The sequence below is a fragment of the Panthera onca genome, chromosome B2 (assembly GCF_046562875.1).
Source record: "Panthera onca isolate mPanOnc1 chromosome B2, mPanOnc1 haplotype 2, whole genome shotgun sequence".
Taxonomy (NCBI): Eukaryota; Metazoa; Chordata; class Mammalia; order Carnivora; family Felidae; genus Panthera; species Panthera onca.
The window spans coordinates 5,175,872-5,199,062 of NC_138343.1; the positions used below are offsets into that span (position 1 = coordinate 5,175,872).

General features: G+C 41.7%; 1 protein-coding gene across 1 annotated transcript in view; it reads left to right on the plus strand.

Annotated features, from left to right (window-relative positions):
- The window catches only part of KIAA0319 (KIAA0319 ortholog), a 71,668-nt gene that overhangs the window by 19,881 nt on the left and 28,596 nt on the right, over nt 1–23,191 (plus strand). Inside the window, 6 exon segments of the mRNA XM_081795694.1 lie at nt 668–760; nt 2,226–2,314; nt 3,410–3,515; nt 4,575–4,671; nt 6,106–6,191; nt 6,194–6,230. Of these exon segments, the coding sequence (XP_081651820.1) occupies nt 668–760; nt 2,226–2,314; nt 3,410–3,515; nt 4,575–4,671; nt 6,106–6,191; nt 6,194–6,230 (508 nt within the window).

Consider the following 23,191-nt stretch of genomic DNA (forward strand, 5'->3'; position numbering starts at 1 on the left):
CGTCCAGTGGCGTCTCACCAATTGAATACATCAGTGTTCTGCTGGTTATGGAGACGGTAAATGAACAGTGTTCTGAGTGCTGATCTAGTGGGTAAGTGCTTTTGATGAGAGTGAATGTTCCTGCTGCCTGAGTTAGAATAGCTCTTTCATATGGAGGTTGACCGGGTTTACTCTTAGAAAGGTTCCAAGAGCAAGGCCGTTAGCGACAATTCATGAGGCTGCTATCAGAAGAACTGAGCGGTGTGTGACTAATGATACAGAAACACTCATGATTACACTCCATTTTTTAATAAAAACAGCACATACCAGGGAGGTAAGAGGAGCTTGATGGTAGGAAGGAAAATAGATTCCACCCACAGTACCCGACCTGTTCTGTACAACCTTGTTATCCAACACTGTGCTCACTCATTCCAAATCATTATTTTCTTCAGCTTGTCAACTCACATAGATGGCTTAAAATTTACGAAGTCTGTTCTGCAACAGAATGTGAGTCATGGCTCAGTTCCTAGCCAGAGGAAAAAAGTGTCTTCGATAAATCACAGGAGGAACTATTAGAAAAATATATGTTATTTTATCTTGTGGCTACTAAGAAATAATCTGTTGCAGGGAAGCAGTATAACATCACTATCATATATAAAGGAATGTACTATTTCTAACCAACTTTTAGTGAAACAACTGGTGTCCACTGGAGATAATCTAATAACTTTACCAGAAAATGAAGTTGAACTGAAGGCTTTTGTTGTGCCAGCGCCTCCCGCAGGTGAGAGTTTGACTTTCCTGGGTGACCCCAGGGGCCCCTTAGCTGGGTTGCTCTTAACCGGTCTTTACAGGTACTTTACAGCAGGGAGTCCTTTTCACAACACTGTGTGAGGTCACGACTGAAGGTTTGGGAGTCGTGGCGAGGCTTTGGTGGTCATAAGCATTGAACCTTAACTGAAGTAGTTGAGGGGCGCCTGGGTAGCTCAGTCGGTCAAGCGTCTGACTTCAGCCCGGTTCGTGATCTTGTGGTCCATGAGTTCAATCCCCGCGTCGGGCCCTGTGCTGACAGCTCAGAGCCTAGAGCCTGCTTCTGATTCTGTGTCTCCCACTCTCTCTGCCCCTCTGCCGCTCATGCTCTGTCTCTCTCTCTCTCTCTCTATCTCAAAAATGAATAAATGTTAAAAAATAAAAAACACCATACTGAAGGGGTTTAAAATGGAGGAAGAGTATGGGAAACTCATATAGGACACACCCCTTAACTGGTCCAGACGGAAAGCCATGCATTACTGAAGAGGCAAAGCAAGAGACGTGTTAGAGCAGGAGAGGTTTCCACATCCCAGAGTCCAACCTGTGGTAACCCCCTGCGGAGAGGGGGCGGGAGGGGGCACGAAGCTGTTTTCAGCTACTGCGGTGTGGGCAATGGAGCTCTGAGGTACTCAGGATGCCTCACACCAGCTCTTCCAAAAGTGTTTCTCAAAATGCCCTTTCTTCTGCTTGTCCTATGCCCTACTGTTCAGCAAACATGGGAGCCATCCCTCTGACCTGTCAAAGACATTCTTTCTTAAGGTATATTCGTTCGTAGGGTGTTGGAGGTTTCTCATTCAGGTTAGTCCCTTCATCTTTCCCCTGCCCCCATCACATATGGGTCAAAATTTAAACAGAGATGATAATATTTGGCATTTCCTTTAATCCTCTTACTGAGATACTTCGTACTTGAACTAGCATCTCACCGTGGGAGACAACTTCATCTTTATACAGAAGAGTTTAATCTGTTTCTACGTCCTTCAGTAAACCCCCGTGATGGATGAAACAAATGGAAATCTCCTTGCCTTTTATTAAAAGGAGAAAAAGTACAGTGGGTTATATACTGTGTTGAAATCTATCCATCTATCTATCTATGTATCTATCTATCTATCTATCTTTCTATGTTTCTATAGTCACCCTGAAAAGAAAGGAAAGTCATCAAATGCTAACTGTGGGATCAGGGAGATTTTTTTTTCCTTTTTCTTTTTTTCTACTTTCCACATTTCATGAATTTTCTGTAAGCTGTGTGTTTCCCTACTAAAACAGAAATTTTCCATTAGAAAGAGAAACTTGCTATTTCTTAGTTGAAAGCTGGTTTCAGGATATGTCCGGCATCTCTTCTGCTGGAATTAGGGCCATCCTGTCCTTTGCTCTGCCCAGATTGTATATAGTAACTTTTCAGAATTTATGACTGCTCACTCGTATTCCTTTTTTGCTCTCAGAGACCACGTACAGCTATGAATGGAGCTTGCTAAGCCACCCGGTAGACTACCGAGATGAAATAAACGAAAGACACATGCAAATGCTTGATGTCTCTCAAATAAGTACCTGGAGACTGGCCGGATATGACAGCACGCCACAGAATTCAGTTCACACTTGAGCTGCTGAACCCTGAAGTCTGTTTTACAATTGAGATCAGAAGGAGGATATAAATGAGTCAAGTCACAACCATGTAGATGGGCAGATGGTGAAATGTCAGAATCTCTGTTGAGGTTAAAAAGCCTGTGTTCTAAGTCTCCCTCTCTCGGTAGAGGTAGAGGCATTCTGGTCATCTCTGCTCCGCGAGCAGCCACGTTTCTAGAACTGCCAGCGGTTTGATTCCTGCACACGGATACTTTGGCCATCACGTACTGCTCCAAGATGTCAGCACCTCACGAGAGGAAATGCTCCCCCTTCCTGGCCCGGAAGGATGAATGAACTGCCTCAGCTGCTAGAGGATCTGGTTTCCCACCTGTGATTATCTCGTCCTTGTTCGCGAGACCGCACGGCCGTGGGTGCTGTGCAATCTCACGTTGGCCTCGAGTCACTGGGCATGGTTCCTCTGAGCGTGGCCCCCAGACTGCTGATGGCCGACTCACCAGAGCGAGTAAAAAGGCGTGATTCCCTTGCACACGAGTTTAAGAACTGCCCCCCTCGGCCAGCCCCCCTCACTTACGCCTCGGTACAGCCCGGGAACACCTGTAGCTCAGCTGCAGGCCTTTCTGGGGGGCAGATGGCCTCTTCAGTGCGACGGGGCACAGGCTTCACACCTGTGGCCATGTCTGCAGGGCTCCGATGAGGCTGTGTCCTGAGCCCCTGTGCTGTACTGACTTCAGGAGGAATGGCTTCTTGGATAGTTTAGGATTTTTTTTTTTTAAGTATATTTATTTTGACGGAGAGAGAGAGAGAGAGAGAGAAGACACGAGTGGGGGGAGGGGCAGAGAAAGAAGGAGAGAGAATCTCATGCAGGCTCTGAGCTGTCAGCACGGGGCCCACCGTGGGGCTTGAACTCACAAACCATGAGATCATGACTTGAGCCGAAGTCAAGAGCCGGACGTTTAACCGACTGAGCCACCCATGCGCTCCAGTATCTTAGGACTTTTGAGGCAACGCTCCCATTATGTCTTTTGAGCGTTTACCTGTGTAGCTTTTATTTCTGTTGCAGCTGTCAGCAGGACTTGACGCGTTCAAAGTAGCAGTTTCCGGTGAAAATGCCTTTGGAGAAGGATACGCCAGTGTCACTGTTCGGCCAGGTAGGCCCCTGTAGGAGAATGGCCTCGTGTCGTACAGGTGTATCTCTGTTTTTGGTGCCCGAGTAAAATGGTAATGGATTTTTTATTTTTACATTTGGCTCTACTATAGAGAAAATAAGCGACAACGATGTGGTGTGTTTTTTGGTTTCCTTTCTCTATTCTGTGTGATTCTCAGTACTGGCTCAGCTCTGCCATTTAAGGCTGCCCGTAGGTTTCTCTGTCCGGCATTTGCTCCGGTCACCCCTCCACCGCCTTCCTCATGGCTCCGCCTTACCTGCCGCGGAAGGCTTTTTCGGATAGAGTCGGCTGAGCCCCCGAGGGGTCCGGGGAGGCACGCGGTGGGCTTTCGGGCTGCCACCCGCCCCCGGGTCAGTGCATCTGTGTGAATTAGAGACAGGTGGCCCCTCGTCCGGGTGGGCCACCTGTGTGCCGGCTCTGCCTCCCAGCCGTTCCCCCAGGGGCTCAAAACTCCCCCGTGTCGGAGGAGCCGGAACCGCACTCCGTTGCTCCCCTTCGGCACCTACGGTCCACGTCGCGCGATGAAGCCCTGGGTTGTTATTTCCCAGGTTATTACCTGGTTATCACCATGTCCCCTGAGCCGGGACTCAGCCTGCAAAAATGTAAACCTGCACACAAGCTGCTAAATTGACCGGAAGGTTGCAAAACTTGAGGAAGTACTCTCCACAGCTGAGGCCTGTGGGCCAGACACCTTCTTGACAGGACATTTATAACCAACTTTAAAAAAAAAAAATTTTTTTAAATGTTTATTGACTTTTGAGAGAGAGACAGAGTGTGAGTGGGGGAGGAGCAGAGAGAGAGAGAGAGAGGGAGACACAGAATCGGAAGCAGGCTCCAGGCTCCGAGCTGTCAGCACACAGCCCGACGCGGGGCTCGAACTCACAAACCCTGAGATCATGACCTGAGCTGAAGTCGGACGCTTAACCGATGGAGCCACCCTGGTGCCCCTATAACCAACTTTTAAAAAGCAGACGCTATACTGGGGTTATGATATACACACACATAGCAGGCTCAGCCAGTGTCCCTTTCTCTGTCATACAGCCAGAAGAGTCAACCTGCCCCCCACGGCAGTGGTTTCTCCCCAGATGCAAGCGCTCACCCTGCCTTTGACGTCAGCCTTCATCGACGGCAGCCATGGGTATCTGGGACAAGTCACGGTCTCTCCGCCCCATGGGCCGCGAGGTTTATCGGTGCTCCTTGTGGAGGCCGGGAGACCTCGCATACCAGTGTGGATGCGTGAGCGTCTTCCTCATGGGGCATGTAGCTCCCAGCCCTTCAGGTGCCTCGTCACGGCCTTTGTCTCATGTGTGTCTCACTTGCCTGTGGAAACTTCTTCGGGGCCCAGCCATTGGATTTGGAATTAAAGCCATTGTCAGCACATCTCCTTTTGACGTAGCGAATGAGATGAGCAACAGGAAAATCACTTTAATGCACACAAGAGGGGTTGCCTTCGTCCAGGGTGGGTTGTGTTGTGTTAATTCAGTCAGAGTTCATTCCTTTTCTTACACGTGGAAGGGGCCCCTGTGTGACTACAGGCATTCGTGCAAATGACAGTGGACGGTAAACATCCCCTACGTTTGACAGTACGTTCGTATAGATAGATCAAGATATAGGACAGCGTATGACAAAGTATGATCAGTCTCAGCGTGACCGGTATTTGCATATGTGTGCAGTTAATCACAAAGCTAATACCAGATCCTGTAAAGAATAGATCCTTGGTTGTTGGAAGGAGAGTACTTGTCAGCCGCTAATGCTGTTCCATTTTGCAAATACACAGAATTCCCACTGACGTGATCATTTGTGTCTATTCAGATATCACTATCCACATTTCCCTCTTCACAACCTGAAAAAAAAGCATATTTCAGATGAAACTATTTACATGAGGACATGTACTGCATTTTGATTTCTCTAATTCAGGACGACTCAGGTACAGGAAACTGGGATTATTCGTGTGTCGCACCAACTAGTTCTTTCTTTAACTGAATTAAATGCAGCTGACTCCCTTCCGGGTCTAAATGTCTGTGATTCTGTGTGGCCCGTTTTGTTTTGTTCTCTTTCGAAGCAGAAATGGGCAGTTTTCTTATAAGGTACTACCTTTCTTTGGATTTACACCTCAATGATTAGGGTTGTAAAAGGTGTCTCATAAAGTACGTATAAGTGTCTCTTAGTTCTTTATGAATCTGTCAGTTCAGATACCTCTGTCAGATCATCAGAAGGGTATCATGTTCTAGGGTGGGGTGAGTAGAAAAAGCATTTCAGTGTGCTGCATCTGTTTGACTCCTGTTTTTTGGTTTTTTTTTTAAAGCAATAGCACCTGTCAGTGTGTTTTTTAAGATTCACAACCAAGCGCAAACAGCCCTCTCAAATCTGGTGGAAATTCCGGAGAACAACAGTGATGATAGTCCAGGGAGAAGAAGAAATCCCCCTGGTAGCACATAATACACGGCCATTGATTTCTGTGTAATTATGCGATTTCATACAAAAACAAATTGAAGTATGAGGACTGTAAATTACAAAATTGTACGGTTCTTGCATTTCATTCTAGGTTTCACTTTTAAATCTTTCTAGAAAGTACAGACGACATGAGAATAGTGAGTTATCGCTGGGAAGGAATTAATGGCCCCTTCAGAGAGGAGACCCCTGCCAAGTCCCCCGTCTTAGTCTGTCTAACCTTGTTCCCGGAAACTATACTTTCAGGCAAGTGGTTCCCCCACCTTTACTGTGCTTTCTCATACTTATGTGTTGAGTAGTTCCTTGGATCGATGCCTATAAAATATACTGTGCTGCTTCTCATTTCAGTCGTGAGGCGAGGTGGATTTGGTTTCCTTGGGGGTTTTGGGTGGCAGCGACTTGAGACTGAAGTCCTCACTGATGGATGTGTATTATAAGTGCTGGCTTGTTGGAGGCGTTCGGTTTTGGTTGTCAGGAATGGTATGTTGCTGGCATATTTAAAAAAATTTTTTTGTAATGTTCATTTATTTTTGGGAGGGAGATAGAGTGTGAGTGGGGGAGGGGCAGAGAGAGAGAGGGAGACACAGAATCCGAAGCAGGCTCCAGGCTCTGAGTTGTCAGCACAGAGCCCGACGTGTGACTTGAACTCATGAACCGCGAGATCATGACCTGAGCTGAAGTCGGATGCTTAACCTACTGAGCCATCCAGGCGCCCCTCACATCTTTTTGCTGTGTCGAGTTCTGTAAGAGAAAGTTTGTGTCTTCAGAGTCAAAGTGAGGCAGCATATGATTTATCTGTTTTCTCTGTTTCTTTTCATAACTCATATTTTTTATTTTTTTAAGTGTACTTATTTTGAGAGAGAGTGTGCACGCATGTGCAGGGGAGGGGCAGAGAGAGGGAAGGCAGGCTCTGGCGCCGTAAGCACAGAGCCCAAAGTGGGGCTTGAAGTCACAAACTGTGAGATCATGACCTGAGTCGAAATCAAGAGTCAGACACTTAACCAACTGAGCCACCCAGGCGCCCCTGTGATTTGTTCCTTTTTATTCCTGAGTACTATTCCAACATACGGATGTACCACGATGTATTTATCCTTCCATCTAGTATGGATAGTATGAACATCTGTACTGTTTACAGCCTTAAAAACATTTTTTAAATTTTTTTTTTATGTTTATTTTTGAAGGAGAGGGAGAGACCAAGCGTGAGCTGGGGAGGGGCACACAGAGAGAGACACACACACACACGCGCGCACATGGAGACACAGAATCCAAAGCAGGCTCCAGGCTCCAAGCTGTCAGCACAGAGCCTGACGTGAAGCTTGAACCCATGAATCGTGAAATCATGACCTGAGCCCAAGTTGGATGCTTAACTGACTACACCACCCAGGCACCCCAGGCTGTTTACAGCTTTGAGCTATTACAAATAAAGCTGCCATTAATATTTGTTACAAGTCTTTGTGTGGACAGATATTTTTATTTCGGGGGGGTAAGGTATCCAAGAGTGGAAAGGTCAGGTTCTGTGGTGAGTTTAAGTTTAATATTTTAAGAAATGGCCAAATTCTTTCCTGAGGTGGCTGTAGTATTTTACAATCCCACCTTCCGTGTGTGAGAGTTCCAGTCTCCACATCCTCACCAGTACTTGGTATACTTACTCTTTTTAATTTCATCTAATTTGATGGGTGGTAGTGTCTCATTATGGTTTTAATTTGCATTTTCCTGATGGCTGATGATATTAAGCATATTTTCAGGTGCTTATTGACCGTTCATATAACTTTTTAAGGTTTTTTTTTATTACATTTATTTGTTTTTGAGAGAGAGAGTGAGACAGAGTGTGAGCAGGGGAGGGGCAGAGAGAGAAGGAGACAGAATCTGAAGCAGCCTCCAGGTTCTGAGCTGTCAGCACAGAGCCTGACGCAGGGCTTGAGCTCACGAACCATGAGATCATGACTTGAGCCAAAGTCGGACGCTCAACCGAGGCGCCCCCATTCGTATAACTTCTTTTGGGAAGTATCCTTTTCCTATTTTATTTTTTAAATACCCTTTTATTTTTTTTAAGTAAACTAACCCCAATGTGGGACCTAAACTCATGACCCCAAGACCAAGAGTTTCAATGCTCTATTGACTGAGCCAGTCAGGTGCCCCTCCTTTTCTTATTTTGAAAATTGTATTGGGGTGTGTGAGTGGCTCAGTTGGTTGAGGGTCCAACTCTTGATTTTGGCTCAGGTCATGATCCCAGGGTCATGGGATCAAGCCCCACATGGGGCTCTGCACTTAGTGTAGAGCCTGCTTGAGAGTCTCCCTCTGCCCCCTCCTCTGTTCACACTCACGCACACGTGCTCTCTCATAAATAAATAAATAAATAAATAAATAAATAAATAAATAAATAAATAAAATTGTAATTTTGTTCCTATTTAGTTATAAGAGTCTATACATTCTGAAGTAGTACATTCATTGTTTTGTTTTATTTTATTGCATTATGTTTATTTATTTTGAGAGAGTGAGTGAACAGAGGAGGGGTGGAGACAGAGAATCCCAAGCAGGCTTTGCAGTGTCAGCGCAGAGCCCGATGTAGGGCTCAATCCCATGAACCATGAGATCATGACATGAGCCGAAATCAAGAGTTGGTTGCTTAACTGACTGAGCCACCCAGGTGCCCTGAAACAAGTTTATTATTTTATATATGTGTTGTGGATATTTCCTGCCAGTATATGATTTTTTATTAATCTTTCAAAGAGGAAAAGTTTTGAATTTCTATTAGGTGTGATTCATCAATTTTTTTTTCTTTTTTTTCATGCTTTTTGTGTTCTGTTTTAAGTAACCATTGCCTATCCCAAGACTTCAAAGATTTCCTATGGTTTTTTTCCTAGAACTTTTGTAGTTCTAGCTTTTATATTCAGATCTAGGATCTATTTTGAGTTATTTTTATGTATTGTGTGATATTTTTGAATGTTAAATCAACCTTGTGTTCGTGGGTTAAATGCTATATGGTCATTATATCCTTTTCATTTAGCCTTAGATTAAACTTACTACTATCTTGCTAAGGGTTTTTTGTCTTCATGAAAGGTATTGGTCTATGCCTTTCTCTTCTTGCAATGTCTTTCTCAACTTAGGGTCTGAGGATCACACTGGCCTATTAAAACAAGCTGGCTAGTGATCCATTCCTTCTTCTCTTTCTGAAACATTTGTGAACAACTGGTGGTATTTCTTCTTGAATATTTTATAGAAATCACCGGTAAAATCACCTGGGCCTGGAATTTTCTTTTTGGGAAAGTTTTTCTGGTTTTGTTTTAAATGGATGCTATTTATTATTTTTTTACATGTTTATTTATTTTTTGAGAGTGAGAGAGTGTGAGCAGGGTAGTGGCAGAGAGAGAGGGGGAGAGAGAATCCCAAGTAGGCTCTGTGTTGTCAGCACAGAGCTCCACGTGGGGCTCAATCTCATGGACTGAGAGATCGTGACCTGAGCCAAAACCAAGAGTCAGATGCTTAATGGACAGAGCTACCCAGATGCCCTTCTTTTTGGAAAAGTTTTGGGTAACAAATGCAGTTTTTAAAATAGTAGTAAGGCTGTTTAGGTTTTCTGTTTTTGTTTTTTTTCTTGTGGTTTGCGGTAAGTTGCATTTTTCAAGAATTCTTCCTGTTCCATCTAAATTGTCAGATTTGTTGGTTCAGGGGCGCCTGGGTGGCTTGGTCGGTTGGGCGTCCGACTTCGGCTCAGGTCATGATCTCACGGTCCGTGGGTTCGAGCCCCGCGTCAGGCTCTGTGCAGACCGCTCTCTGTCTCAAAAATAAATGTTAAAAAAAAAAAAATTAAAAAAAAAAGATTTGTTGGTTCAAAGGATTTCATAAGTATTTTCATATTATCCTTTCATGTCTGTAGGGTCTGTGGTGATAACCCCATCTTCATTTCCACCATTGGTGATTTGTGTTCTCTTTTCTTCTTGATCAGTGTGATTAAGGTTTTTGTTAATTTTGTTTATATTTTCAAACTAATTATTAACATAACTAGAGCTTTGCTTATTTTGTCTGTTTTTTAATTTGTTGATTTCTGCTCTTATCTCTACTATTTCTTTACTTCTGTTTACTTTGGTTTACTTTGCTCTTCTTATAAATTCTTAGACCAGAATCTTGGATCATTCATATTAGATCTTCCTTGAATGTCTATAAAGCTTTTAAAACTATAATTTTCCTCCACTATTTGCCTGTATCATAAACATTTTGGTTTACTACATTTTTAAGATCTCATATACCACTTTAAGAATCCAATGATTTCAAAGAAAGAGCATATACTCGTACTTCTGTGAAATCCATCCATGGGTCTATCAGTGCATCCATATATTTATAAATCTTCTGAAGTCTGACTAGGATGTTTTAAAAAATATTTTTTTAATGTTTATTTACTTTTGAGAGAGACAGAGACAGAGTGTTAGTGGTGGAGGGGCAGAGAGAGGGAGATACAGAATCTGAAGCAGGCTCCAGGCTCCGAGCTGTCAGCGCAGAGCTTGACCTGGGGCTTGAACTCATGGACTGCGAGATCATGACCTGAGCTGAACTCAGATGCCCAACCGACTGAGCCACCCAGTCACGCCAGAGTCTGACTAGGTTAAGAAGCTCCCAAGCATCTGACTGGATTCATCTCTGGAGCATTTTAAATTGTTTGTATGTTGTGAAAACTTCTGTTTTGGTTTATTTGTAATATCAGTTTAAGAAGCACTCTACTGCATTAGTATAGCTATCATTTAAAAACTGGAAAATAGCACGTGTGGGTGAGGATATGACGAAATGGGAGCCCTTGTGCATTGCTGGTAGGAGTGTAAAGTTACGCAGCTGCTTGGAAGACAGTTTGGCAGTTCCCCAAAAGAGTAAACCTAGAATGACCGTATCTGCAGTCTCACTTGTAGGTATGTACACCCAGAAGAATTGGCAGCAGGATTCGTACTTGCATACCATCTTAGTCTGTTTGGACGATTACAGCAAAAGTACTAGAGTCTGGGTGGCTTAGAAATGACAGAAATTTGTTCCTCATAGTGCTGGAGGCTAGGCAGTCCAAGATTAGGGTGCCGGCAGCTTGGGTGTCTGGTGAGGGTCCGTTTCCTCGTTCATAGACAGCCACTTTCTCGCTGTGTCCTCACATGGCAGAAAGATTGAGAAAGGGGTGAGGGAGCTCTCTGAGGTCTCTTTCACAGGGGCACCGATCCCATTCTCTGCCCTAATGATCTAATCACCTCTTGAAGGCCCCACTTCAAAGTACCAATCACATCAGGGTTAGGTTTCATCATACGAATTTGAGGCGGGAGACACAAATATTCAGTCTGTAACATGCACCAATGTTCATAGCAGCATTCCTCATAATAGCCAAAAGGTGGGACAGCCAAAATGTCCATCCACAGATGAAGGGGTCAGCAAAATGTGGTACATGCATATAATGGAATATTATTCAGCCTCAGAAAATGAAATTCTGACATATAGTATAACATGGATGAACCTTAAAGACATTAGGTGAAGTGAATGAAGCCATTCACAAGGGACAGACGATCCCACTTACATGAGGTAGAGTAGACGAATTCATAGAGATAGAAAGCAGAATAGTGGTCGCCCTGGGCGGGGGGATGGGAGAGGGGAAATGTGGAGTTCGTGCTTAATGGATACAGAGTTTCAGTTTGGGATGATGACAAAGTTCTGGAAATGGATGGCCATAGGGATTACACAATAGTGTAAATGTACTTAATACCACTGAATTACATAGTTAAAAATAGTTAAAATGGTACTTTTTATTTTATATATTCTTCACCATACTAAAAGAGACAAAGAATGACAGACAGACAGACAGACTTAGCTAGTTCTGAAAGCTTATTTTATTTTATTTTTTATTTTTATTTTTTTTTCAACGTTTATTTATTTTTGGGACAGAGAGAGACAGAGCATGAACGGGGGAGGGGCAGAGAGAGAGGGAGACACAGAATCGGAAACAGGCTCCAGGCTCCGAGCCATCAGCCCAGAGCCTGACGCGGGGCTCGAACTCGCGGACCGCGAGATCGTGACCTGGCTGAAGTCGGATGCCTAACGGACTGCGCCACCCAGGCGCCCCTGAAAGCTTATTTTATTATTAAGAGTGGATCCCGAGGAATCTGTAGGCTCTGTGAAAGCTGGGTGAGCAGCCACATGGGGCATCCAATGTTCATGTGTGTCTGTTTTGTTTTTTTTTTTAAACTTTATTATTTTTTTAGAGCAGTTTTAGGTTTTACAGTAAAATTGACAGGAAGGTGCAGAGATTCCCCACATGCCTTCTGCCCCGACCTATGCATAACTGCCCCCATCATGAACATCATTCGCAAGCATTGTATGTATTTTACCCAGGATGAGTCAACACTAATATATCCTAATCAGTTGAAGCCTATAGTTCAAGCCTACAGCCTTAGGGTTCCTTCTTGCTGTTGTACATTCTGTGGGTTTGGACAAATGTGTAATGGCAGATGGCTATCATAATCTCATACATCGATATCGCGCAGGTTGGTGAGGATATGACGAAATGGGAGCCCTTGTGCATTGCTGGTAGGAGTGTAAAGTTACGCAGCTGCTCGGAAGACAGTTTGGCAGTTGTTCTTTCCCCCAAAATCCTCTGTGCTCCACTAATTCATCTGTCTCCCCTGCCCCCTCTCTGGTAAACACTGATCTTTTTACTGTCTTCATAGTTTTGCCTCTTCCAGAATGTCATATACTCAGAATTGTGCAGTCAGTAGCCTTCTCAGATCGGCTTCTTTTACTTCGTAAAGTGCATTTATGGCTCTTCTTTGCCCTTTCATGGCTTGATAGCTCATTTCTTTTTAGCACTGAGTCATATTCCATTGTCTGGATGGACCACAGTTTATTTCTCCATTGACCCAATGCAAATAAAGCTGCCATAAATATCCATGTACAGATTTTCGTGTGGACTTAAGCCTTCAGCTCCTTTGGGCAGATCCCAAGGAGTGTGAGTGCTGGATCATACGGTAAGAATATGTTCAGGTTTTGAAAGAAACCAGCAAGCTGTCTTGCAAAGTGGCTGGACCTTTGGCTTTCCCACCTGCAGTGAAGGAGAGCTTTTCTACACCCTCACCAGCACTGGGTGCCATCAGTGTTTCGACTTTGGCCATTCAGACAGGTGTGTGGTGCTCTCTCATTGTTGTTTTAATTTGCATTTGCTCCGATGACGACGTGAGGTGGGGCCTCTTTTCCTGTGCCTGTTTGCCATCGGCATGTCTCTGGGGCGGGGTCTGTGTGTTTATTTTTAGTTTACCCCCTTGGCAAGGCAGTCACAGCTTGATCCAGAAGAGATACAGGGTTTCAAGAGACAAGTTAATAATATACTTGTTATATATACAAGTTAATATATACAATATATATACAAGTTAATAATATACTTTTCTTCTTATGGTAAGAATAAAGCAGGGGTGCCTGGGTGTCTCGGTTGAGCATCCGACTTCGGCTCAGGACACGAACTCATGGTTTGTGGGTTCAAGCCCTGCATTGGGCTCTGTACTGACAGTGTGGAGCCTGCTTGGGATTCATTCTCTCTCTCTCCCTCCCTCCCTCTCTCTCTCTCTCTCTCCCTCCCTCCCTCCTCCCTCCCTCCCTCCCCCCTCCCCCCTTCCCCCTGTCCCACTCTCTCCCTCTCTCAAAATAAATAAACTTAAGAAAAAAAAACCTTTAAAAGACAATAATGCACATTTGCCATAAAAATTTTTAAAAACTCATCATGTATCTATAATTAGAAAGAAAAAAAATATCCCTCATAAGTCTGTCTGGAAATAAACACCCTTAACTGTATGGCATTTATGTTTATGGTCTTTTTTCTGTACCTACATGAACTTAAAACATTTTTTTTTTCTTATTAGATCAAAATGTATAGGATGTTTAGAAGCTATCTTCTAGATTTTTTTTTTTTTTTTTTTTTTGATGTGTGGATTACATGCACATGGAACAAATCTTCCAGGATTTTCTGGACTTGTTTAAATTTTTTTTTTTTAACGTTTATTCATTTTTGAGAGACAGAGACAGAGCGTGAGTGGGGAAGCGGCAGAGAGAGGGAGACACAGAATCCAAAGCAGGCTCCAGACTCCGAGCCATCAGCACAGAGCCCTATGCAGGCTCAAACTCACGAAATGTGAGATCATGACCTGAGCTGAAGTCGGGTGCTTAACTGACTGAGCCACCCAGGTGCCCCTATATTTAATGAAAATTTAAAAGTTTTATCTTTCACATCTAAGTTTTTATACTGTTGTGAGAGCCAGTCTAATTTTCCCCATATGGATAATCAGCCAGTTGTCCCAGTACCGTTTATTGGCCGGTTGGGCATATCTTTTCCCAGTCTGCAGGTCACAACTCTGTCAATTTCTCACGCGTGTGTGGGTCTGCATTTGGATTCCATGTATCATGAATATCCACGTCAGTAAATATTCTGTAACATCATGTTTGGTGCTGTGCTGATACATTGTATTTTATTAATTGGGCCCCGTTACCTTTTGGGATGAGCACTGGGTGTTGTATGGAAACCAATTTGACAATAAATTTCATATATTGAAAAAATAAATAAATAAATAAATACACAAAAAATAAAGAGAAAGAAGAAAAAAAAGGAAAGAAAAAAAAAATTGGGCCCCATTATTCAGTGTTTGGGCTAACATCCTTATAGTTAAATTTAGGAGTACAAGTAAAATCTCCGGTCAGAGTCCTGTATGTTTTTAAGGAGTTTGTCATATGTTGCCAAATCATTGCTTACTTTTATCTGAGGGTTTTACTAAGGTAGACTTGTGGGAGAGCTTCATCATATAAAACCTTGTGCGAACTTCAGAAAAATTATTATTAAAAGCCTTTCTCTAGCACTTATTTGTTGGGATAAAATTTATGTATAGTGAAATGTCACTTTACAAGGTACTTTTGATTCATTTTTTTTTCAAGTTTTTATTTAAATTGTACTTAGTTAACATAGAGCACAATATTGGTTTCAGGAGTAGAATTCAGTGATTCAACACTTACATACAACACGCAGTGCTTATCACAAGTGTCCTTTTTAATACCCATCCCCCACCTAGCCCATTCCTTCCTCCCCCTCCATCAACCCTTAGTTTGTTCTGTATCGTTAAGAGTCTCTTATGGCTTGTTTCCCTTTCTTTTTTCCTCTTCCTTCCCTTATCTTCATCTGTTTTGTTTCTTAAATTTCACATATGAATGAAACACGTGATACTTGTTTTTCTCTGACTGACTTAAATGGCTTAGCATAAAACACTGTAGTTCCATCCACGTTGGAAATGGCGAGATTTCAATCTTTTTCATGGTTGAGTAGTATTCCATTGTGTATATATACCACCTTTTCTTCATTCATCAGTTGGTGGACATTTGGGCTCTCTCCATAGTTTGCTGTTGTTGATAATGCTGCTACAAAGATTGGAGTTCAATTGAATCTGTATTTTTTTTTTTAAATATATGAAATTTACTGTCAAATTGGTTTCCATACAACACCCAGTGCTCATCCCAAAAGGTGCCCTCCTCAATACCCATCACCCACCCTGCCCTCCCTCCCACCCCCCATCAACCCTCAGTTTGTTCTCAGTTTTTAACAGTCTCTTATGCTTTGGCTCTCTCCCACTCTAACCTCTTTTTTTTTTTTTTTTCCTTCCCCCCTCCATGGGTTTCTGTTACGTTTCTCAGGATCCACATAAGAGTGAAACCATATGGTATCTGTCTTTCTCTGTATGGTTTATTTCACTTAGCATCACACTCTCCAGTTCCATCCACGTTGCTACAAAAGGCCATATTTCATTTTTTCTCATTGCCACGTAGTATTCCATGAATCTGTATTTTTGTATCCTTGAGTAAATGCCTAGTAGCGCAATTGCTGGGTCATAGGGTAGTTCTATGTTTTACTCTTTGAGGAAACTACATGCTGTTTTCCATGGTGGCTGCACCAGTTTGCATTCCCACGAACGGTATGAGAGGGTTCCCCTTTGTCCACATCCTCACCAACATGTGTGGTTTCTTGTGTTGTTAATCTTAGCCATTCTTATGGGTGTTAGGTGATAACTCATTGTACTTTTGATTTGCACTTCCCTGATGATGAATGATGTTGAACATCTTTTCATGTGTCTGTTGGCCATCTGTATGTCTTTAACGAATGTCTTTTCACATCTTCTGCCCATTCCTTAACTGGATTATTTATTTTTGGGGTGTTGAGTTGATAAGTTCTTTATAAATTTCGATACTAACCCTTTACCAGATATGTCATATGCAAATATCTTCTCCCATTCCGTCAGTTGCCTTTTAGTTTTGCTGATTGTTTCCTTCACTGTGCAGAAGGTTTTTATTTTGATGAGGTCCCGATAGTTCATTTTTGCTTTTGTTTCCCAGAGGCGTGTTGAGTAAGAAATTGCTGCGGCTGAAGTCAGAGAGGTTTTTGCCTGCTTTCTCCTCTAGTATTTTGATGGCTTCCTGTCTTACGTTTAGGTCTTTCATCCATTTTGAGTTTATTTTTGTGTCTGGTGTAAGAAAGTGGTCCAGGTTCATTCTTCTGCATGTTGCTGTCCAGTTTTCCCAGCACCACTTGCTGAAGAGACTGTCTTTATTCCATCGGATATTCTGTCCTGCTTTGTCAAAGATTAGTTGGCCATATATCTGTGGGTCCATTTCTGGGTTCTCTGTTCTGTTCCATTGATCTCAGTGTCTGTTTTTGTGCCAGTACCATACTGTCTTGATGATTACAGCTTTGTAATACAGCTTGAAGTCTGGGATTGTGATGCCTCCAGCTTTGCTTTTTGGGGTCTTTGGCTATTTGGGGTCTTTTGTGGTTTCATACAAATTTTAGGATTGTTTGTTCTAGCTCTGTGAAGAATGCTGGTGTTATTTTGATAGGGATTGCATTGAATATGTAGTTTGCTTTGGGTAGTATTGACATTTTAACAATATTTGTTCTTCCTATCCAGGAGCATGGAATCTTTTTCCATTTTTTTGTGTCTTCTTCAATTTCTTTCATAAGCTTTTTATAGTTTTCAGTGTATAGATTTTTCACCTGTTTGGTTAGATTTATTCCTAGGTATTTTATTATGGTTTTTGGTGCAGTTGTAAATGGGATCGATTCCTTGATTTCTCTTTCTGTTGCTTCATTATTGGTGTATAGGAATGCAATCGATTTCTGTGCATTGATTTTTATATCCTTCAACTTTGCTGCATTCATGGATCAGTTCTAGCAAGTTTTTGGTGGAATCTTGGGTTTTCCATAGAGTGTCGTGTCAGCTGCAAAGAGTGAAAGTTTGGCCTCCTCCTGGCCAATTTGGATGCCTTTGATGTCTTTGTGTTGTCTGTTTGCTGAAGCTAAGACTGACAATACTATGTTGAATAACAGTGGTGAGAGTGGACATCCCTGTCTTGTTCCTGACTTTAGGGAGGAAGCTCTGTTTTTCCCCATTGAGGATGATGTTAGCGTTGGGTCTTTCATATATGGCATTTATGGTCTTGAGGTGATCCTTCTATCCCTACTTTCTTGAGGGTTTTTTTTGAAGAAAGGATGCTGTATTTTGTCAAATGCTTTCTCTGCATCTGTTGAGAGAATCATGTGGTTCTTGTCCTTTCTTTTATTGAGGTGATGTATCACATTGATTGTTTTGTGGATATTGAACCAGCCCTGCATCCCAGGTATAAATCCCACTTGGTCATGGTGAATAATTTTTTTAATGTATTGCTGGATCTGGTTGGCTAGTATTTTGTTGAGGAGTTTTGCGTCCATGTTTATCAGGGAAATTGGTCTATAGTTCTCCTTTTTAGTGGGGTCTTTGTCTGGTTTTGGAATCAAGGTAATGCTGGCTTCATAGAAAGACTATGGAAGTTTTCCTTCCATTTCTATTTTTTGGAACAGCTTCAAGAGAATAGGTGTTAACTCTTCTTTAAATGTTTGGTAGAATTCCCCTGGAAAGCCATCCAGCCCTGGACTCTTGTTATTTGGGAGATTTTTTATTACTAATTCGATTTCTTTACTTGTAATGGGTCTGTTCAAATTTTCTATTTCTTCCTGTTTCAGTTTTGGTATATATATTTCTAGGAATTTGTCCATTTCTTCCAGATTGCCCATTTTTTTGGCATATAAGTGCTCATAATATTCTCTTACTATTATTTGTATTTCTGCTGTGTTTGTTGTGATCTGTCCTCTTTCATTCTTGATTTTATTTATTTGAGTCCTTTCCTTTTTCTTCTTGATCAAACCGGCTAGGAGTTTATCGGTTTTGTGAGTTTTTTCAGTGAACTAGCTTCTGGTTTCATTGATCTGTTCCACTGTTTTATTGCTTTCAATAGCAATGATTTCTGCTCTAATCTTTATTATTTCCTGTCTTCTGTTTTGGGGTTTTATTTGCTCTTCTTTTTCCAGCTCTTTAAGGTGTAAGGTTAGGTTGTGTATCTGTGACCTTTCTTCCTTCTTTAGGAAGGCCTGGATTGCTATATAGTTTCCTCTTATGACAGCCTTTGCTGTGTCCCAGAGGTTTTGGGCTGTGGTGTTACCATTTTCATTGGCTTCTATGTACTTTTTAATTTCCTCTCTAACTTTTTGGTCAGCCCATTCATTCCTTAGTAGGATGTTCTTTAGTCTCCAAGTATTTGTTATCTTTCCACATTTTTTCTTGTTTTTGATTTCGAGTTGCACAGCACTGTGGTCTGAAAATATGCACGGTATGATCTGTATCTTTTTGTACTTGTTGAGGGCTGATTTGTGTCCTAGTATGTGATCTATTCTGGAGAACATCCCATGTACACTGGAGAAGAATGTGTATTCTGCTGCTTTAGTGTCATAGACTCTTAGTCTAACATTCTTTCTTGTCCAGCAAGAGAGTGGATGCGAGATTGAAACTGAGAGATGGCTAATGTCCGGGAAAAGACAAGAGCCCTGAATAAGGGTCCTTGATCCATATTTATTAAGATCAGAATGCTTACAAACGTGATGGGCCTGCACAAACAGACAATGAATCTTTGAACATTAATTCAACGGTATGAGGGAAAAGGGGTTTTGAGGATATACAGTGTTTGGGGTTTGGGTCAATATAAAAAAAATCCTGGTGCTGGGCAGATGGGCAGATGGTTGTTAATGACAGACAGGAGGTGCCATGTCTGTTTGTCTTAGCTAGCTTAGGGGATGAGACAGACAGAGCAAGTAACCTCAGGGTTAACAAGGCACCTTTTCTTTTACTAATCAGCTCCCATCTGGGCAGCTTCACCTGCAGTGGTTAATAGCCCTATTTACCTGATTTGGTCCTTCCTTCCTATGAAAGCAGCTTTCTGCTATAGCACTAAATTAGGGGGCGCTTTTGCCCTGAATACCTAATCTTGCTTATACATTTATAAGCATTTATAAAGTTATTTATAAATAATTATATAAATTTACAATTCATATACATTTGTATGGGGGTGTTTTCCCCCCTCTCTATTCTGGGGGCCTTGCCCCCCCATCCTTGGGGCTTTGGCCCCCCCCTACTCTATTCTGGGGGCCTTTGCCCCCCCTCCGCTCTATCCTGTGGGCCTAATCTTGTTTATGCAAGCTTGGGTGTGAGCATGCTATGGCTTTGTAATTCTTTATGCCTTGTTAACACATCAGTGCAGGCTCAGGGAATTCCTAAGCTTATTCCCCCTACTTTAAGATGAAATGTTCTGAATATATCTGTTAAGTTCATCTGGTCCAGTGTGTCATTCAGAGCCATTGTTTCCTTGTTGATTTTGTGTTTAGATGATCTGTCCATTGCTGTTAGTGGGGTGTTGAAGTCCCCTACTATTATGGTATTATCGATGAGTTTCTTTATGTTTGTGATTAATTGATTTATACATTTGGATGCTCTCACATTTGGAGCATAAATGTTTACAATTGTTAGATCTTCTTGGTGGATAGACCCCTTAATTATGATATAATGCCCTTCTTCATCTCTTTATTTTAAAGTCTAGATTGTCTGATATCAAGTATGGCTACTCCGGCTTTCTTTTAGTGACTGTTAGCATGATAGATGGTTCTCCATCCCCTTTCTTTCAATCTGAAGGTGTATTTAGGTCTAAAGTGGGTCTCTTGTAAACAGCATATAGATGGATCTTGTTTTCTCATCCATTCTGTTACCCTATGTATTTTGATTGGGACATTTAGTCCTTTGACGTTTAGAGTGAGTACTGAAAGATATGAATTTATTGCCATTGTTTTGCCTATAGAGTTGGAGTTTCTGGTGGCATTCTCTGTTCCTTTCTAGTCTTTGTTGCTTTTGGTCCTTTTTTTCTCCCTCCCCCCCCCCCATCTTTTCTCCTCTCAGAGAGTCCCCCTTAAAATTTCTTGCAGGGCTGGTTTAGTGATCAAGAACTCCTTTAATTTTTGTTTGTCTGTGAAACTTTTTATCTCTCCTTCTATTTTGAATGACAGCCTTGCTGGATAAAGAATTCTTGGCTGCATATTTTTCCAGTTCAGCACATTGAATATATCCTGCCACTCCTTTCTGGCTTACCAAGTTTCTGTGGATAGGTCTGTTGCAAACCTGATCTGTTTTCCCTTGTAGGGTAAGGAATTTTTTCCCTTGTTGCTTTCATGATTCTTTCCTTGCTTGAGGATTTTGTGAATTTGACTATGATATGCTCTGTTGATGGTTGGTTTTTGTTGAATCTAATGGGAGTCCTCTGTGCTTCCTGGATTTTGATGTCTGTGTCTTTCCCCAGGTTAGGAAAGTTTTCTGCTGTGATTTGCTCACATAACCTATCTACCATTTCTTCTCTCTCTTCATCTTCGGGGTCCCCTCTGATTCTGATGCTGTTGCTTTTTAATGAGTCACTAATTTCTCTCTTTCTTAAATCGTGCTCTTTTGCCTTAGTCTCCCTTGTTTTTTCTACTTCATTGTTTTCCCTAAGTTTCTCATCTGTATTGCTGATTCTCTGCTCTGACTGTGACTCATCCATCCTTGCTGCTGTGGCATCTGTTCAAGATTGCAGCTCAGTTATAACATTTTTTATTTCATCCCGACTAGCTTTTACCTCCATAGAAAGGGATTCTAAACTGTTTTCAACCCCAGCTAGTATTCTTAATATCATGATTCTAAATTCTGGTTCAGACATCTTGCTTGTATCTGTGTTAAGTCCTTGGCTGTCATTTCTTCCTGTTCTTTCTTTTGGGGTGAATTCCTTCATTTCATCATTTTGAAGGAAGAAAAGGAATTAATAAGGTAAAAAAAATTAAAATTAAAAAATTAAAAACACAAAAAGAATAAAGGATGCTAGATCTTAGGTGTGTTCTGGTGTGATTGTTGAAAGGAGCTTGATAGATTAGAGTAAAAAGGGAAAGATAAGAAAAAAAAAGGAAAATGTTTGAAACTTTGAAAAAAATACAATGAGAACAAAATGAAATGATGGAAGTAAAAAATAGAATTTGAAAAACTTATAAAACAGTAAAAAATACAGTAAAAAAACTAAAGAAAATATTTTTAATAGAAATGGAAAATAAAAATAATTTTTTTCTGTTTCTGTATCCAATTATAAGAAAAAAAAGGAAAAAAAATTGAATAGATGGACCAGTAAACAGACTGAGGTATGATTGAAATTACATCAGTTTCCCCTAAAAGTGGAAGTAGGAAGCACTTTATAGTCCGTAAACTAAGCAGGCAGAGAGACTTGTGGTGTTCCTGAAGAGCAAGGTTGTCCCAGTTGGGCAGGGCTTAGTGTTACGGCTCCGTTTCTCACTAGATGGTGCTGCTTAGCTTACTGGGGTGGATTGTTGTGGCACCTATAGGTGTGTATGCACATGTGCAGGAAGGGTGAAAATGGTGTCACCCAGCTACCCAGTCTCTAGTATCAGAACTCTGTGCTCTCCCCGATCAGCAATTGCACACCCCTCCTTTGTCCCTGGATTCTGTCCACACCCTGCATTTACACTGTCCATGATCAAGCTGTCATGTTGCCAGGCGGTACCTCCCTCTTTTGTTCAGTCCCTTGCATACTCTTCTTATCTCTCGAGCTGCTTTCAGGCGTGAGGGATGCTTTCCGTACTCTGCCCCTGGCTCTGTCCTCTCTCTGCAAGCAAAAACAGCTCCCTGCCCTCTGCGGCTTTCTCCCCCAGTCACCTCTCCGTGCCATGTACCTGCTGGTTCAGGTTGTGCAGAGTGTTGTGTTATACCTCAAATCAGTATTCTAGGTGTGCAGGATGGTTTAGTGTTGATCTGGCTATATTGCAGGGATGAGAAATGCAAAAAAAAAACTTCCATGGTGTTCTGCCATCTTGGCCCCTCCCCCACTTCCATGTATTTTTTTATTCTTTAATTTCCTCATTTACCCATTCATTCTTAAGTAGGATGTTCTTTAACCTCCATGTATTTGTTGTCTTTCCAAATTTTTTCTTGTGTTTGACTTCATGTTTCATAGTGTTGTAGTTGGAAAATATGCATGGTATGTTCTCCATCTTGTTTTATTTGTTGAGGGCTGATTTGTGACCCAGTATGTGATCTATTCTGTAGAATGTGCCAGGTACATTTGGAAAGAATGTGTGTTCTGCTGCTTTAGGATGAAATGTTCTGAATATACCTATTAAGTCCATCTGGTCCAATGTGTCATTGAAAGTCATTGTTTCCTTGTTGTTTTTTTGCTTAGATGATCTGTCCATTGTTGTAAGTTAGGTATTAAAGTCTCCTACTATTACTATAGTATTAACAATGAGCTTCTTTATGTTTGTTATTAATTGATTTATATATATGGGGCCTTCACGTTGGACACATAAATATTTACAGTTGTAAGATCTTGTTGGACAAACCCTTTTATTATGATATAGTGCCCTTCTCCTCTCTTGTTACAGCCTTTGATTTAAAATATAGTTTGTCTGATATAAGCACAACTACTCTGGCTTTCTTTTGACATCCATTAGCATAAATGTTTCTCCATTCCACACTTTCAACCTGTAGGTGACTTTAGGTCTAAAATGAGTCTCTTGTTGGCATCATACAGATGAGTCTTGTTTTTTATACATTCTGATACCCTATGTCTTTTGATTGGAGCATATAGTCCATTTACATTCAGAGTGATTATTGACAGATACGAATTTAGTGCCAGCATATTGCCTGTAAAGTCATTTCTGAGGATTTTCTCTGTTATTTTTGGTTTTTCTTTCCTGCTCAGAGAGTCCTCAATTATATTTCATCAGGACTGGGTTAGTGGTCATGAACTCCTTTAGTTTTTGTTTGTCCAGG